Source organism: Brassica oleracea, chromosome C3 (assembly GCF_000695525.1).
Source record: "Brassica oleracea var. oleracea cultivar TO1000 chromosome C3, BOL, whole genome shotgun sequence".
Taxonomy (NCBI): domain Eukaryota; kingdom Viridiplantae; phylum Streptophyta; class Magnoliopsida; order Brassicales; family Brassicaceae; genus Brassica; species Brassica oleracea.
In genome coordinates, this window is record NC_027750.1 from 16,053,859 (window position 1) to 16,068,439 (window position 14,581).

Here is a 14,581-nt window from a genome sequence, read left to right on the forward strand (position 1 = left end):
CAAATAGTATCTGCCTAGGAACTCATGATCAGTTAGGAAGCTAGGTTCCTCTATATTCAAAACTTAGCAATAGAAGAAACCTACGACCTTTTTTTTTTTTTTTTGAATGAATGTTAAATTGGATTCATCAAAAATACTTTTTTATTCCACGTTTCCTTTTATTCCTTTCTCGCCACAACGCATGAATGGCGCATTCCATTGCATACCTGATACAGTACTTTTTCTCCACAGCCATAGTTTCTTCTGAAATAATTTTTTTTTTACTTCAAGCCATTGAGATGAGTAAGATCGTTTAAGTATCCCTTTGGTGAGGTACTCCCACACTTCAGACGAGTACGAGCAGTCAAATAAGATGTGGTCTCGTGTTTCCAGGGAGGAGTTGCAGAGAACACACTTCGCAACACTCTGTCCATGGTTGATAGGCGATCCAGCATTACTAGCCAAGTGATGGAAGCAAACTTACGAGTAGCTTTCGAGAACCACACCCTTCTGAACCAACTACATTCTTTGCTTCCTTCTCTCATAAGATACCATGTCTCTTTCGAAGAGAACTGGAGCTTTTTCTTCTAAGAGTTATTTCAATCCTCAAAACAAACAACCAAACCATCGAATTGTATCATTATCAATCAATGAAAGTAGCGATAGCTGTACTAATGACACACATGCAACAACCTTCACGGAAGAGAGGACAAAGCAGATTACAGAAACATGAATAATAACCTTAGAAGGGTCAAAATCATAGGATACAATGCAAGGCCATATCAAAGATTCTAATCCACCATGCTAATTCGGGCAATTATTTGGATACTAAACTTGCGACATGACGTAAAGGCACATGACATGAGCTAAAAACAGAGCTCAAGAACGGTAAGAGCTCTGTCCACAGCCGTAGGAACCGGAGGTGGTTGCCGTAGTAGTGTCGGTGTCGCCACTCTTGGCCTCCTCGATTCCTTTTGCGAAGTCGACAGCTAAATCGGTGTAAATCTCCATAACTCTCGAGATATTACCGTTGATTTCGTTAATCAAGCCAACGTTCCTGGAGACGTTCTCTGGGATTCGGGACAGATGATTGTCGTTGACGCGTTGGATCAAGTCACGATTCTGGTCTAGAACGAGTTGCGCACGCTTGAAGCCATTACTCAGCGTATTCCACACCTCCACGTCGTTGAACTCCTCATTCTCCGCCGCCGTAACATGGTCGTCGTCTTTGTTCAGCTCCGTCAGAGCTCGTTTGCTGCTCTTCCGGTTGTTTCCGACGATCGATCGACGTCTTGGTGCTTCCATTAGTTTTGAAAATCAAAGCCTCACCGGCTGATCAATCTAGAGATACATCAGAGTTCATTCACCGTTGACGCGACGAACCATTGTTTGTAATTTCTTATTACACTATTTGCCTTCTGGAAGAGCCTACTCGTATTGTAGTTTGTTCTGGTCATGAAAATGACCGTGACATTGTTCTGTGAAGGACCAATGCGTGTTGAAAAGAGGGCCCCGTTGGACGAATCTCATTGGATGGTGTCGTACAAAAGTAACGGTAGCTCAAAGAATCGTCAATTACATTTCCGGATAATATTAAATATCGAGCAGAGGACTATTAACTTAAAAATAAATAAAAAGTGAAAACCTCGGACCAAAAATATCTGACCTTTTCCATATCTTCCGTTAAAATAAAAAAAAACGCTTTTTGTCTATAAATGATACATTTTCATTTAGTAATCACGAACAAGAAATCAAACAAATTGAATAAATTGCAGTTGAACTGTATACTAGAAAGATCAAAAGAAACCTAACTACATGTAAGTAACAAAGAGCCAAAAAGATCAAAAGTTTGTCACGTGAAAACATAAAGAAAGAGTAGTCATCATCCTTTGTTCTTTATCTTCTCTGGAAATTGAGGAACTTGACTGAAAGTGCGAATCCAGAGAAGAAGAGAGCGCAAAATCCGACAAGAACAGCAACAGAGACACCAATCATGCCTGGCTTAAACCCGAAGTCCTGTTCAATAAACTGCTTGACTGTCCCATGGAACATTGGCTCGTTAATGATGCTCTCCACGTCGCCAAGCTGTGAGAGTATCACTCCTTGAAGTGTCCACGCCACTGGACATATGTAATAGAACCATATCCACCACACTGGAATCAACTGAACAAAAAAAAAAGGTATTTAAAAGATAGTTCTAAAAGGGCAATAGCGTCTAACTAGATATTCACTTGATAGACTGGAGTACTTACAGGTTTTTGGACGAGGAAACCAGAGAGTAGATTCCAGAGAGAGTAAAACGCAGAGGAGATCACAGCGGCTAAGTGCTGATTCGGGGTGAGACCAACCGCCATCATGCCGTAGAAGGTGAAGTAGGTGAAAGTGAGGAACATGAACACCAAGTAGAGTATAAACTTACTGAACGTTCTTTCGAAACCAATGGTGAAGTAAGTGATGACACCATACAGAATGGTTTGGGTGAAAATGTAAGGTATCTCCACAAGGCCTTGAGCTGCTGCATACGGAATTGGAGAATACATTCCTGCGGATTTCTCTCTGTAGAAAACTGTTCTCTCGATTGAAACGATTGGTTGTACCGACGAAGCATTACTAACTCCAAGAAAGAGACAAGCCGAGTAGAGAGCTCCCATAACGGTGACCAGATCTTGTGTGGAAGTCCTCTTGGAACCAACGTCCCAGAACACAGTGCCGAGTATAATCGCAGCGACAGTTGTAAAGAGCAATCTCACGAGGTTGTACGCTGGACTTCTCCAGTAGACAAGGTTCTGTTTCCAGAGGCAGAGTCGAAACTGAGATAATTGGCTTTGTGAGTATCTTGAAGCGAACGTTATTGCCTTTGAGCCCTCTGGTGGAACACTGAGCTGTTTGATGTTCGCCTCCACTTCTCTGGTGTGGTTTACACGGTATGGTTAGAGATAAAATGTTTGATAGCGACTGTTAAAAGCTAAAGATGAGTTGTGAAGTTACCTAAACTGTTGAGATTTCTTGTATAAATCTGCAAAGTCCATGTTAAATTTCTCCTCCAAAGTAGGTGTAGTTACGTCAAGCATCCAAGTTGCTGGATTGTAACCACTTGAGATTGCAGGGACTCCTTCAACCCCCTATAGATGGTTTATTTAGGGTTTAGGGTTTGCCATAATAGTTTTCTTGGGCAACAAGCATCTTAGTATCATTATCACAACAGAAGAGAAGGCTAAGAACAAGTACCTGAAAGTAGTCTACCATAACCTGAGAGTGTTGACCCAATTTTCCACCATATATAACTTGTCCTCCACGTTTCATTAGAAGCAGCTGTACATTTTTAGGGTTAAGAAAAAATAGCAAACACGTTAGGTTGATGATAATTTCTTGTAGTCCAAGCAAAACGTAGAGCAAACCTCGTCAAAAGCCTCAAAAATGTCAATGCTGGGTTGGTGAATGGTGCAAACCACTGTTCTTCCAGTGTCAACAGTGTTCCTAACAGTTCTCATAACGATGGCGGCTGCTCTTGCATCAAGCCCAGATGTTGGTTCATCCATGAAAATAATCGATGGGTTTGCCACTAACTCAACCGCAATTGTTAGACGTTTCCTCTGTTCTGTCGAAAGTCCGGTCGTACCAGGTAAACCAACTAGCGCATATCTGAGACTATCAAGCTCTACTAGTCTCATAACTTCTTCCACAAATTCCTAACAACACACACAAGAGAGAATATCATTAGTGAAACTAAATCCAAATGGGAACCAGAATCATTCATACTTACCTTTTTCTGATCTTTGGTAATCTCTTGAGGAAGGCGAAGGCTAGCTGAAAACCAAAGGGACTCCTCAACGGTTACTTGAGGAGAATGTATATCGTTCTGCTCAACGTATCCGGATATTCTAGCAAACGTTTGTTGTTCTTTTTGGTAACCGGAGATTTTGATATCTCCCTCGATGTAGCCACCGGTCTTTCGACCGGCAAGAACATCCATCAATGTAGTTTTTCCTGCACCGCTTGATCCAACTAAAGCTGTGAGAACACCAGGGGCGAAGACTCCACTCACGTTCGATAACAGTTGTAGTCTTGTCTCTGGTACACCTTGAGAACGCATTTCCTGATATTTCAAATACTAAAAACGTTATGCTACCATAGATAAGTATTGATACGACCGAAGTGAAACAGAGAAGTAAAATTTAACCTTTGGCATATCAACATAATAGTTGATATTGTGGAAAGTCATTGTTAATGGTTTGAATGGAAGAATCATTCCTTTTTTCTCACTTCTTCCTTGCTTTGCTGAAGCAGTTTGAGTTTCTTCATTCGGATCGTCTAAAACAACTGCTCTAGCTTTTCTTAGAGCTGCAAGAGAGAAAAGATTCACAATATTGCCACAGAGATATATAAGAAAGGATCATGAGTGTTAATAGAGAGACTCTCACGGTTAAGATAAGCCAAGGCGACAGTGACAATGTTGTTGAAGAGAAGTGCATAAGCAATGAGGACCCCGACTCCAATCCAGTACCAGTTGTCCTCTGTTGGAAAACTGCGTAGCCTGAGAAAGTTGAATCCAACTGAAGTATTCGAGATAGCGGATGGCTGCTTGATGTGTAAAAGTTTGTGGCTAAGCATTGTATATTCTAACAAAGTATTATTCACTTAATAGTGAAAATTATAGAACACACCTCCATCCACCGTGTGGCTGTGAATTCATTGACCGCAATGGCACGTTGCCCATAGGATAACGGCGAAACCCAAAAGCCCCAAGTCCACCAGGGTTTAATATCATCTGTCAAAAATGACATGGTTTTTAGTATAGCAACTTGTATTAGTTTCTGTAATGCAAGTAGTAATAATAAACCTTTTGGAATAACGAATCCACCAAGCAAGAACACTGCTAAGATTGCTGCTGATCCGAATGTGTTGGCAATGACCATATCCCTTGCTAGAGAAGCCATCATACGAAACAAACCGAGGGCCATTTGATGCACCGAGAAGAGGAGTAACATGTATCGGAAAAATCTGAGGAAATGAAAAAAGAGATCATTTAACACTGCAAAACTTATAAACCAGTCTAGAGAAATGTTAACTAACCTTCCTGGTGAGGGAGCAAGTCCCACACTGTAGTATACCACACAAGTCCAGACAACAGATTCAAGGACAGAGTAAGGCACACGCAATAACCAGCTGGCAATAGACCAGGACCAAGCGGGATGAAACGAGTTATCCCTTTGCTTGTAAAAAACGGGGAGACGCGATATCATGAGAGGCAGTTCAGAGAAACCATTGAACATCATGTGCACTAGGCCGTAGAAAAGGCAAGATAGATATTCGTTGCCATATGCTTCGTTTGTTGAATGTAATCTTGTTCTCAAGAACATTGTGGCTGTGACAAATCCCACAAATGCAACCTTTATGGGAAAAAAATGTTTCGGGTCAGAAACATACGGATGAAACAAACAAGAGGTAATGAAAAATATGTAGACTTATTCAATACCTGGCATGTCCTAAAAGTGTAAAGAAACCTGTGTCGGTTGATCAATAGCATTTCTCGTCCAAAGCAAACTTTGAGGTTTTCCCATCCTGATATGGCATATTGTGTTCTGCATAAAGCTGAAGGATCCGCGGATGACTTATCAAATGGTGTTGCAAGCTTTGAATCTGCAGCATGCCCGTACTTCGAGCTGCGGAATGCAGCCGCTATGTCTGAGACAGGAATGAATTGATAAGGCTTAGAAGGATCTGCCCAATACTGAGCTTGATCCTTTTTGGAGGTCACCTGTATACCAACATTATAAAACATATTCTTAGTTATAGAATATAGTTTTGTGCTACATACAATGTGACTAATGTATTCCTATATAATCATACCTGTTGATGTTTTAGCTTATAAACAAAGCTAAAATGAAAACCAAAGAAAAGAGTTAGGATGTGTATAATAATACCTCTTGGAGAAAATCTGCAACACCTTTACGTGGTGGGAGACAGAATCCTAGAGACTCGAAAAATCCGACCACATCTTGTCGAGGACCTTGATAAACCATGTAACCTTCTGATAGAAGAATCAAATCGTCAAAGAGATCAAATGTTTCTGGTGCAGGCTGAAGAAGTGCCATAAGAACGGTTCCATCCATTAAATGGACAAAGTTTCTGACACATTTCACAATCTGGAAAGTCGTTGAGCTATCCAGACCAGTAGATATTTCATCCATAAACAATGTTTTTCTTGGCCCCACGGTCATCTCTCCTACATTGTTCCAAGCTTTTTAAGTTATTATTATGTGTTAAGTAAATAAAGTGAGAATAGATGAGTTAAAAAGAGTGAAATAGACCTGTTGTTACTCTTTTCCTCTGACCTCCTGAAACACCTCTCATCATATCATTACCAACCATTGTATCCGAACATACATCAAGACCAAGCACCCTAAGCACATAGTCCGTGGAAACACTATGCTTACTACCACTCACAGAAGCAGCCTATAATAAAAGCAAAAAAAGTGTTGGTTATTGTAACTAGTTAATTATTACAAAATAGAATTATTCAAAGGAAGTTAGGTGCTAATATATAAGAAGCATACCTTCATGAAAACATCAATCTCAGAAGAAGGACGTACACTCCTTTCTTTCTCTAATCGGGTTAGATCTTTCATGATACCTATATGTGTAAAAAGGAAACATTTGAGGACATTTGAAACTTGAATAAGTTTTCATTGCAAAGTGGTAAAAAAAAAAAACAAATGAAAAAACCTGCAAAGCCTTCGTTTGCGCCCTGACATCTTGCAGCAAAATCAAGAGTTTCACGAACAGTAAGTTCAGCAATGTGATTATCTGTTTGACTAATATATGCTGAAGTCCTTTTAACATGAAACTCGTTAAAACTCTCTCCATTGTAAGTGATGTTACCCGTTTTCTGTAAAACCAAAACATAACTTTATCATTAATACCAAAACAGAGAAAATCTAAGAAAAAGAAAAAAAAATCCAAGACACATGTAAGCAACAAACTAAAATAGAGATGTCAAAACATAAGATGCATGTGATATAATATATGAATAAGCAAAGTAGATAGCATCACGGATTAATGATCAACCTTTAAAGTTTGATCAAGTTTTCCTGCGAGAGCAAGAAGTAAAGTCGATTTTCCGGAACCTGGTGGTCCTAATAGCAAAGTCATCCTTCAAGAACAGAAACATATAAGAAAAACTGTTAGTCCCTTTATACATACTCGCTTGGTTATAATAATCTTAACAGTATTATTTTTATTGACCTTCCTGGTTTGATAATACCACTGATATCTTTCAATATGGTTAGCTTGTGTTTTCTAGTCTTCATTATTCTCAAACTGCTTAAAACACGCTGCAACACAGAAGAGATACAAAATAAGAAACAGTGCACGTAAAAAGGCTACGTGTGGAAAATATAGTTATGAGAAAAAAAGAACAACCTCGATGAAATCACGAGAAACGTTAACCAAAGTCGGTAAAGCTCTTGTACCGGCTTGAACATCAGCTTCAACTTTCAAATTCTCGAACCGGACTTCAATCTTGGGAACTTCCATACCAACTCTACAATGAATATTTTTATTAACATTAATAAAAAAGAAAACCTAAAAATAGAAACAGAGAATCAAAAAGATACCTATCGAGCCGTTCCTTGATAGCGGAGAGAAGCTTGTAATTATCCTGATCGCTAGTGGCGAGAGCTTGACGAACAACCATCTCACGATCCGAACGATCGAGCTTCCTTACGTCAATCGTCTGCACGACGTTCCCGTCTGCGTAACCAGAAGTTTGCGACCGACGCAGAGTCGCTAAATGGCTCCCTTGTCTCTGCGACGGTAACCGTCCGATCGCCTCCCATCTCAGATCTTCTTCGTCCTGCTCCACTGTCTCAGCGTTCGACGGCCGCGCGAACGATTTTCTTCCCGTCTCGACGTCGATGTCGAAATACTCACTCCCATTGGAAGCAGCCGCCATTGATTATTCTCTTCTTCTTCTCCGAGGTCGATCAAGATTGTGTTTTCTTCTTCTGCGATCTCTGAGAGATATTTTTTTTTTTGTTTTGGGGACTCGGTTTGTGATTCAGTTAGATTATTAGGTGTCGAAGCTGCATATAAAGCGTCCGTCCATAATCCCCGGGCATATTTGAAGCTACTTAAAAGGACTATGTTACCCTTACTTGTTCAAGTTGTTGTGTGCTTGTTAGTCGAGGGTATAAAGGAGTTTGATATGTAGAACCCAGTCCAACTTTGTGTCTCCTGTTCTCACTCTGTATTTGACACGTGTCTGACGTTTTGCCTTTTTCTTCTCCAAGGGTTTATGTATATCGGAAATGTGAATTTTTTTTTTTCTTTTTGTAAAATAAATTTATTTGTTTTCTGGTAATTAGTTTAGGGAAATTAATAATAAGAAATCAAAGCGGTGAATATACCTTCCATTACTAATTTAATTTTAATTTTGGAAGCCAATTTATATTTCTATTTATTTTTGAAATTGCTTCTACAAATTAATACCGAGAAGAAATCAAAGCGGTGAATCGATTCTATTAATGGTTTTACTATAAAAGGAAGCCAGTTTGTCTTAGCCTGAAACTTCCAAATATAGGATGGTGTTAGTGTGTAGGTTTCATCTTAGAATTTTAATCCACATTCTTTGTTTGTTGTTGTGAAATAAATAAGCGAGTTGACAGGATGAGGTAGCCCGCTTGGCGAAAGAATTTGGGGGCCAATTGTCATGCTCACGGGTTCGACGCCAGGCGGTGACGAATTGCCCATCCTGTCACCCACACGGATATGAACCTATGCTTTCGGGCCCATTTGAATATCCGGAGAGAGAGTCTATCTGTGGGCTGCATCTCTCCTTTGGGATTAGTCTGGGCCCTAAGAACCTGAGATACCCCAGGTTAAACAAAAAGAAAAGAAAAACAATAAACGAATTTATAAATAAATCAGTGTACTTTCTTATAAAAGATTATAATTATTACACCAAAAAAGATTATAATTAATTTTATAAGATTACAGGGAAGCAACCAGCATTTTTTACAGCAAAAAAATAATAGAAAAGGAAGAAGGATTGCCGATGCAATAAGATTACATTCGGATATGGAAACAACTTGAACAATAATTACATAGAGATAGGGATAAATCAGTGGATAATTCGTACTTACCAAACCATCCCGCCCGTCCGCAGGATCGGGTCTGATAAATATTGGCCCACAAGCAAAAAAAATATTTTTGACCCTTTGTTTCTAAAAAAATAGTGATAATAATATAAGATGCGGTTGCGGAGAAGCGAACAGAGGTCCATCTATATTTTCGTTGGACCCCAAGCCAATAGAGCTGCATGTTCTGTATGAAAAATAATTGGCCCCAAAATATCTATATATTCGTCAGGCCCCAAACACATGCTCGATGGACTTCTATTCAGGCCCGGCCCTGCCCGTCCATACTACTGGCTGCACCTGTCCGTATGGAACCAGCATTTTTTTCCACAGAGGCTGCACCTGTGTTACAGGACGTGGTAGATGTAACGGCCCGACCGCCTACCAAACTATCCACCCGTTCACCACGTGACTTTTTTCCGTGTTTTGGATTCACTTGCACGATATCGCGAATCACTTTCCGATAAGTCATCTATTCTTCCGATACTCCAGGTCAAACACGCTTAACTTTGAAATTCTAAACGGACAATGATATCTTAAATATTTAATATCTTCAATATTTTAGTGTTTAGTGGAATATACCGATAAAAAGTATTTATATGTAACCGTATATGAACCAACATAAATAGTTTCGGCATATATACCAAATTTATAATTTAATATTTTTATACCACATAAGAAAATGTGCAGTAGCCTTTCATATTTTCATGTAATTTTCACTGTTATTATAAAGAAAATGTAATAGGGTTTGTGGAAATCTATCTAGCGAGTCTAGTCTAATAATTTAACTAAAGATTCATTAATGATTTTACGTTATGAGATTTGTAATACAACTAAAAAAAATGAAACTATACAAATTAATTAGAAATTTTTTTTACAAAATATATGGCATAAACAAGGAATATTGTATTTCTATAACAGTTCAAGTGATGCAACAGATTTGAATTTTTATAAGACAAATAGAATTGTAGTTTTATAGTTTATAGATAATTATTTAGTGTTAAAATAAAAAGAGTGAAAATATAATTTTACTCTAATTAAAATACAACATCTGATTAGTAATATTGCATTTCGTAACCGTATACGAACCAACATAAATAGTTTCGCATATATACCAAATTTATAATTTAATATTTTTATAACGCATAAGAAAAGGGATAATTACTTTCCCTTTTGGTTTGCCGCCAAAGAAAAATGCTAGTCAAAAAAACAAAAACACTAGCATTTTTCTTTGTTCATCTTCAAATCGTTTTCTACTTGCCTATAACCAGTAACAAGATAAACACTATAATTAAAGATATCAATGCGAAGTCAAATTCATGGATCATCAAACCTACCCACTCTATCTGTTTGCTATATTTACGGGTTAAGATTGAGGGGTTTGAACTTATCTAAGTTATTAAGTTTTCAAATAAACAAAATAGAATGATATTGGAAAAGAAACCACAAAATTTGCAATGATTTCTTACTTCAATGAACTTTCTTAAACTTCTAAACAAGCTTGGCGTCTTAGCCACAGCTAGGTCTGTACATTCGAGTACCTGTTCGGATACAGATCGGTTTTTTCGGGTATTAGATTTTTTGGGTTTAGAAATTAGACTATGTTCGGGTATTATAAATTTCGGGTCGGGTTCAAGTCGGGTCTTTCTGGGTCTGGATGGATTCAGTTCTGATGTAAAGGAAAAGGAACCTGAAAATGACCAAATAACCAATGTATCTGAAATAAGTTCGGATAATAGTATCCAAAGTAACCATATTACTCGATTCGGTTCTGGTATTTTATATCCAAACTACTCAAATATACAAAGAAATAACCAAAAATACTCAGTGGATACGATTTTATTTAAGTATTTCTATTTAAATTATCATATTTTATCTGAAAATACATAAAAGTATTGAAAATAACTAATATATTTAATTTATAATTTAAATTTAAATATTAAAATAATTAGAGAAAAAGACAAAAATAGCACTAAATCAAGTTTTTGTTCCCAAACTAGCACTCAAGGTCAAAAGTCACAAAAATAGCACTTAATGTTTTATCAAAAGTCACAAACTTAGGGTTTAGAGTTAAAGGGTGGGGTTTAGGATTTAGGGTTTAGGGTTTAGGGTTTAGGGTTTAGGGTTTAGGGTTTAGGGTTTAGGGTTTAGGGTTTAGGGTTTAGGGTTTAGGGTTTAGGGTTTAGGGTTTAGGGTTTAGGGTTTAGGGTTTAGGGTTTAGGGTTTAGGGTTTAGGGTTTAGGGTTTAGGGTTTAGGGTTTAGGGTTTAGGGTTTAGGGTTTAGGGTTTAGGGTTTAGGGTTTAGGGTTTAGGGTTTAGGGTTTAGGGTTTAGGGTTTAGGGTTTAGGGTTTAGGGTTTAGGGTTTAGGGTTTAGGGTTTAGGGTTTAGGGTTTAGAGTTTAAGGTTTAGGGTTTAAAGTTTAGAGTTTAGGGTTTAGAGTTGAGAAATGAGGTTTTGGGGATAAGATTTCAAATTTTGAAAAATAAAAAAATTAAAATTTTCAAAGGATAAACTTAGAAAGGTGCTATTTTGGTCATTTTAGTTTTTGAGTGCTATTTTTGTGATATAAACTTAGAAATGTGCTATTTTGGAGATTTGCCCAAATAATTATACATATAATTATAAATAATATTTGTAAATATATATTTACATTTTGGATATTTTCGGATACTCATTCGGTTCTCGATTCGGATCGGGTTAGGTACCATTCTTCGGATACATCAATTTAGGACCAATTCGGTTATTTACTCTGGATCCGATCGGGTTCGAAACCCTGATTTTCGGTTCGGTTTCGGATCGGTTCTTTGGTTCCGGATATTTTGTCCGGTCTTAGCCACAAAAAAAAACCTACACTGGTTAATAGTGGGTCCTTTGTTATTTTTTTTTTAGTAATCACGCTTAATTATTATTATTATTATTATTTTTGTAGAAACGTGAAGATGTAGAAAATAACTGGAAAATTTAATGCTACGTCATAATTGATAAAACGCTGCGTTCTGGCTCTTTCACTCTCGAAATCTCTCGTCAAATCCCCCTCCCTCCTCTTAACCAAATCAAAGCCGTTTCGTCTTCTTCGATCGATATCTGTTCAGTGAAAAACCCTAATCTTATGTCTGCTCAAAAGGTCTCTATGCGTTGTAGAGATTTTATCAGCAGTGTGCCAGATGAGGTTCTCGGCAAAATCCTGTCGTTGCTTCCGACAAGACTTGCTGCTTCCACAGCGGTTCTGTCCAAAAGGTGGAGGAACCTGCTTTCCCCCTTGATTTCAGTGACGAAATTGGTAACCCTCATGGCGTCTTTGATTTTGTGGACACAACACTTGCTCTCTTAAGCAACTCTTCAATCATCAAAACATTCTCTCTTACTTTTAAACGTTCTCTAGTACGTCGTCATTGTGAAAGTTCTCGAGTGGACAAATGGGTTCAACCCACTCTCCTGGAGGGCGGCTTCTTGGAACTTCATTTGGATAGTAATTGTTTTCATCATATAGAATCCGAGTTATTCACGAGCAACACACTGGTCAAGCTCACGCTAACCAACGAGTTTTTTCTTGTTGGTCTTGGTCCACTAGGTGGCGTGTTCTTCCCAAACCTCAAATCACTTTCTCTCGTTTCGGTTGGGTTTTGGGATAATACGAGACGTATGGGTATCTCATCTCTGGCTGCCCACTGCTTGATGAATTGTTATTAAGTTATGGTCATCCCTCTGCTTGTAACGGGTTTGGGTTTATTCCTTCCATCCAGGTTTCGAATCCTGCCATTAAGATCAAAAGAGGGGCTGTCGCGAGAAAGTATACTGTTGATTTGGGCTCGCTTGTTGAAGCTAGACTTGATATTAGATCAAAAGAGGGGCGAGTTTTAGTTGTCGAGGAGGATTGTTTTGATGTGGTTGAGGATGATGGATATGATGATGATGATGATGATGAGGATAGTGATATAGATAATGAAGATGATAGTGAATCTATACTGGATATTGAATCAGCGGAGGAAGTTTTAGATGGGGATGAGAATAATGATACAGAGGATGACAATGATAGTGGTTATGGTGAATATAATGATATAGAAGTTGTTGTTGATGAGGATGATGATGATGATCTAATGATAGTATTTATGGTGAGGATGATCCAAATGATATTTTGCCTGATGTTACGGATCTGGTTGCAGGGATAAGCAATGTTAAAACACTTCACTTGTCTTCGGATTCTCTTGAGGTCACCATTGCTACTTCTTCTTATGTTTGATTGTCTCAGTTTGAAGTGCAAAGTTTCTGTTCTTATATATGTTTGTTTTTTTTTGTTGTGATAATAAATAAATCTCCAGATGTTTCACTTATACTGCAAATCAGTGCCGGTTTTTCACAGCCTCCTTACCTTATCATTTGAGAGTGACAAAGAAAAAGGCTGGCAGGTGTTGCCACTTCTCCTCAACAACTCTCCAAACCTAGAAACCTTAGTCATCAAGGTAAATATCAACTTCTTTTGATGCACACACTCCTTTCATTATTGTACATGCGTTTTGCTTGTGTCTATGCTTTCAGGGGCTTTTGCACAAAGTTACAGATAGATGCGGGGATGCCTGTGTTTGCATTGCTAAGAAAAAAAAGTAGAAGATGGAGGAACAAGTATGCTGTTTATCTACATGTCAAGTGAAGGTTCTAAACATTTCAAAGTACGGAGGAACTCGTAGAGAGCTGAGACAGATGAGGCTTTTCTTGGGAAATTTGAAATGTCTTGAAACCGTCAAGGTTGGTGTCAAAGCTGAGAATCACCGAGAAGACAACAATTATAACAATAACTAGCCGAGAATCACCAATGCTCCTACTACGCTTCCCAGAGCTTCATCAAATTGTCAAATTCATTTTTTCTGTATCTCTTTCTTACAAAGGAAGTCATTTAGAGGCTTAATGATCTTTTAGATGACGAAACTTTACTATTCTAGTAGGCTTATTTGTGACCCTTGAAACCAAGGTGATGATTGTTTCGGTAGTTTTTAGTTTTTGTTTTTGGTTTTTAGATTTTAGTTTTTGGTTTTTAGATTTTGGTTTTTGGTTTTCAGCTTTTGGTTTTTGGTTTTTGGTTTTTAGATTTAGATTTTAGTTTTTGGTTTTGCTGTATTTTTTAAAAAATTTCAAAAATTAACTAATACATTACTTTAAAATAATATAATAAAATATAAATAAATATTTAGATTGAAATTTATCAAAATACTGTGATTATTATTTTAAAATAAAATACAATAACATATTTTAATTATTATATTTTTATAAAAAATATATTATAGTAAAATATAAATCATAAAATATATATAAAATTACACAAAAATAAAAATATTAAATTTTGAAACTACTTAGAAATTTTTCTTATATAAATTATTTTTAATTTTTAAAACTTGAATAGAAATAGTTTTTCTTATATAAATATTATAAATGATACAAAAATAAAAATACATAAAATTTTGAAACTAAT

The 14,581-nt window shown here is 37.4% G+C and overlaps 2 protein-coding genes and 1 pseudogene across 3 annotated transcripts; 1 reads left to right on the top strand and 2 right to left on the bottom strand.

Annotated features, from left to right (window-relative positions):
• Window positions 1-588: 588 nt before the first annotated feature.
• LOC106332237 (protein ELF4-LIKE 1) lies at window positions 589-1,420 on the bottom strand. Its single transcript, XM_013770713.1, has one exon. The coding sequence runs from the start codon at window positions 1,282-1,284 to the stop codon at window positions 859-861; it is 426 nt and encodes a 141-aa protein (XP_013626167.1). The 5' UTR covers window positions 1,285-1,420; the 3' UTR covers window positions 589-858.
• Window positions 1,421-1,649: 229 nt separating this feature from the next.
• LOC106328804 (ABC transporter G family member 31-like) lies at window positions 1,650-7,933 on the bottom strand. Of its 2 annotated transcripts, XM_013767322.1 has the most exons (20): window positions 7,596-7,933; window positions 7,402-7,522; window positions 7,225-7,313; window positions 7,048-7,132; window positions 6,706-6,868; window positions 6,537-6,613; window positions 6,291-6,435; window positions 5,904-6,205; window positions 5,456-5,737; window positions 5,053-5,369; window positions 4,820-4,980; window positions 4,644-4,747; window positions 4,401-4,557; window positions 4,160-4,320; window positions 3,743-4,075; window positions 3,378-3,668; window positions 3,208-3,291; window positions 2,968-3,101; window positions 2,232-2,886; window positions 1,650-2,142 (listed from the first exon to the last, which is right to left on the bottom strand). In XM_013767322.1, the coding sequence occupies exons 1-20, from the start codon at window positions 7,931-7,933 to the stop codon at window positions 1,876-1,878; spliced, it is 4,266 nt and encodes a 1,421-aa protein (XP_013622776.1). In that variant the 3' UTR covers window positions 1,650-1,875. The 2 variants fall into 2 exon arrangements, with proteins under 2 accessions (XP_013622776.1, XP_013622777.1); XM_013767323.1 differs by lacking the exon at window positions 7,402-7,522 and having other exon boundaries at window positions 1,651-2,142; window positions 7,596-7,688.
• Window positions 7,934-12,154: 4,221 nt separating this feature from the next.
• On the top strand, window positions 12,155-14,092 carry LOC106328354 (annotated as a pseudogene).
• The last annotated feature ends 489 nt before the right edge of the window (window positions 14,093-14,581 follow it).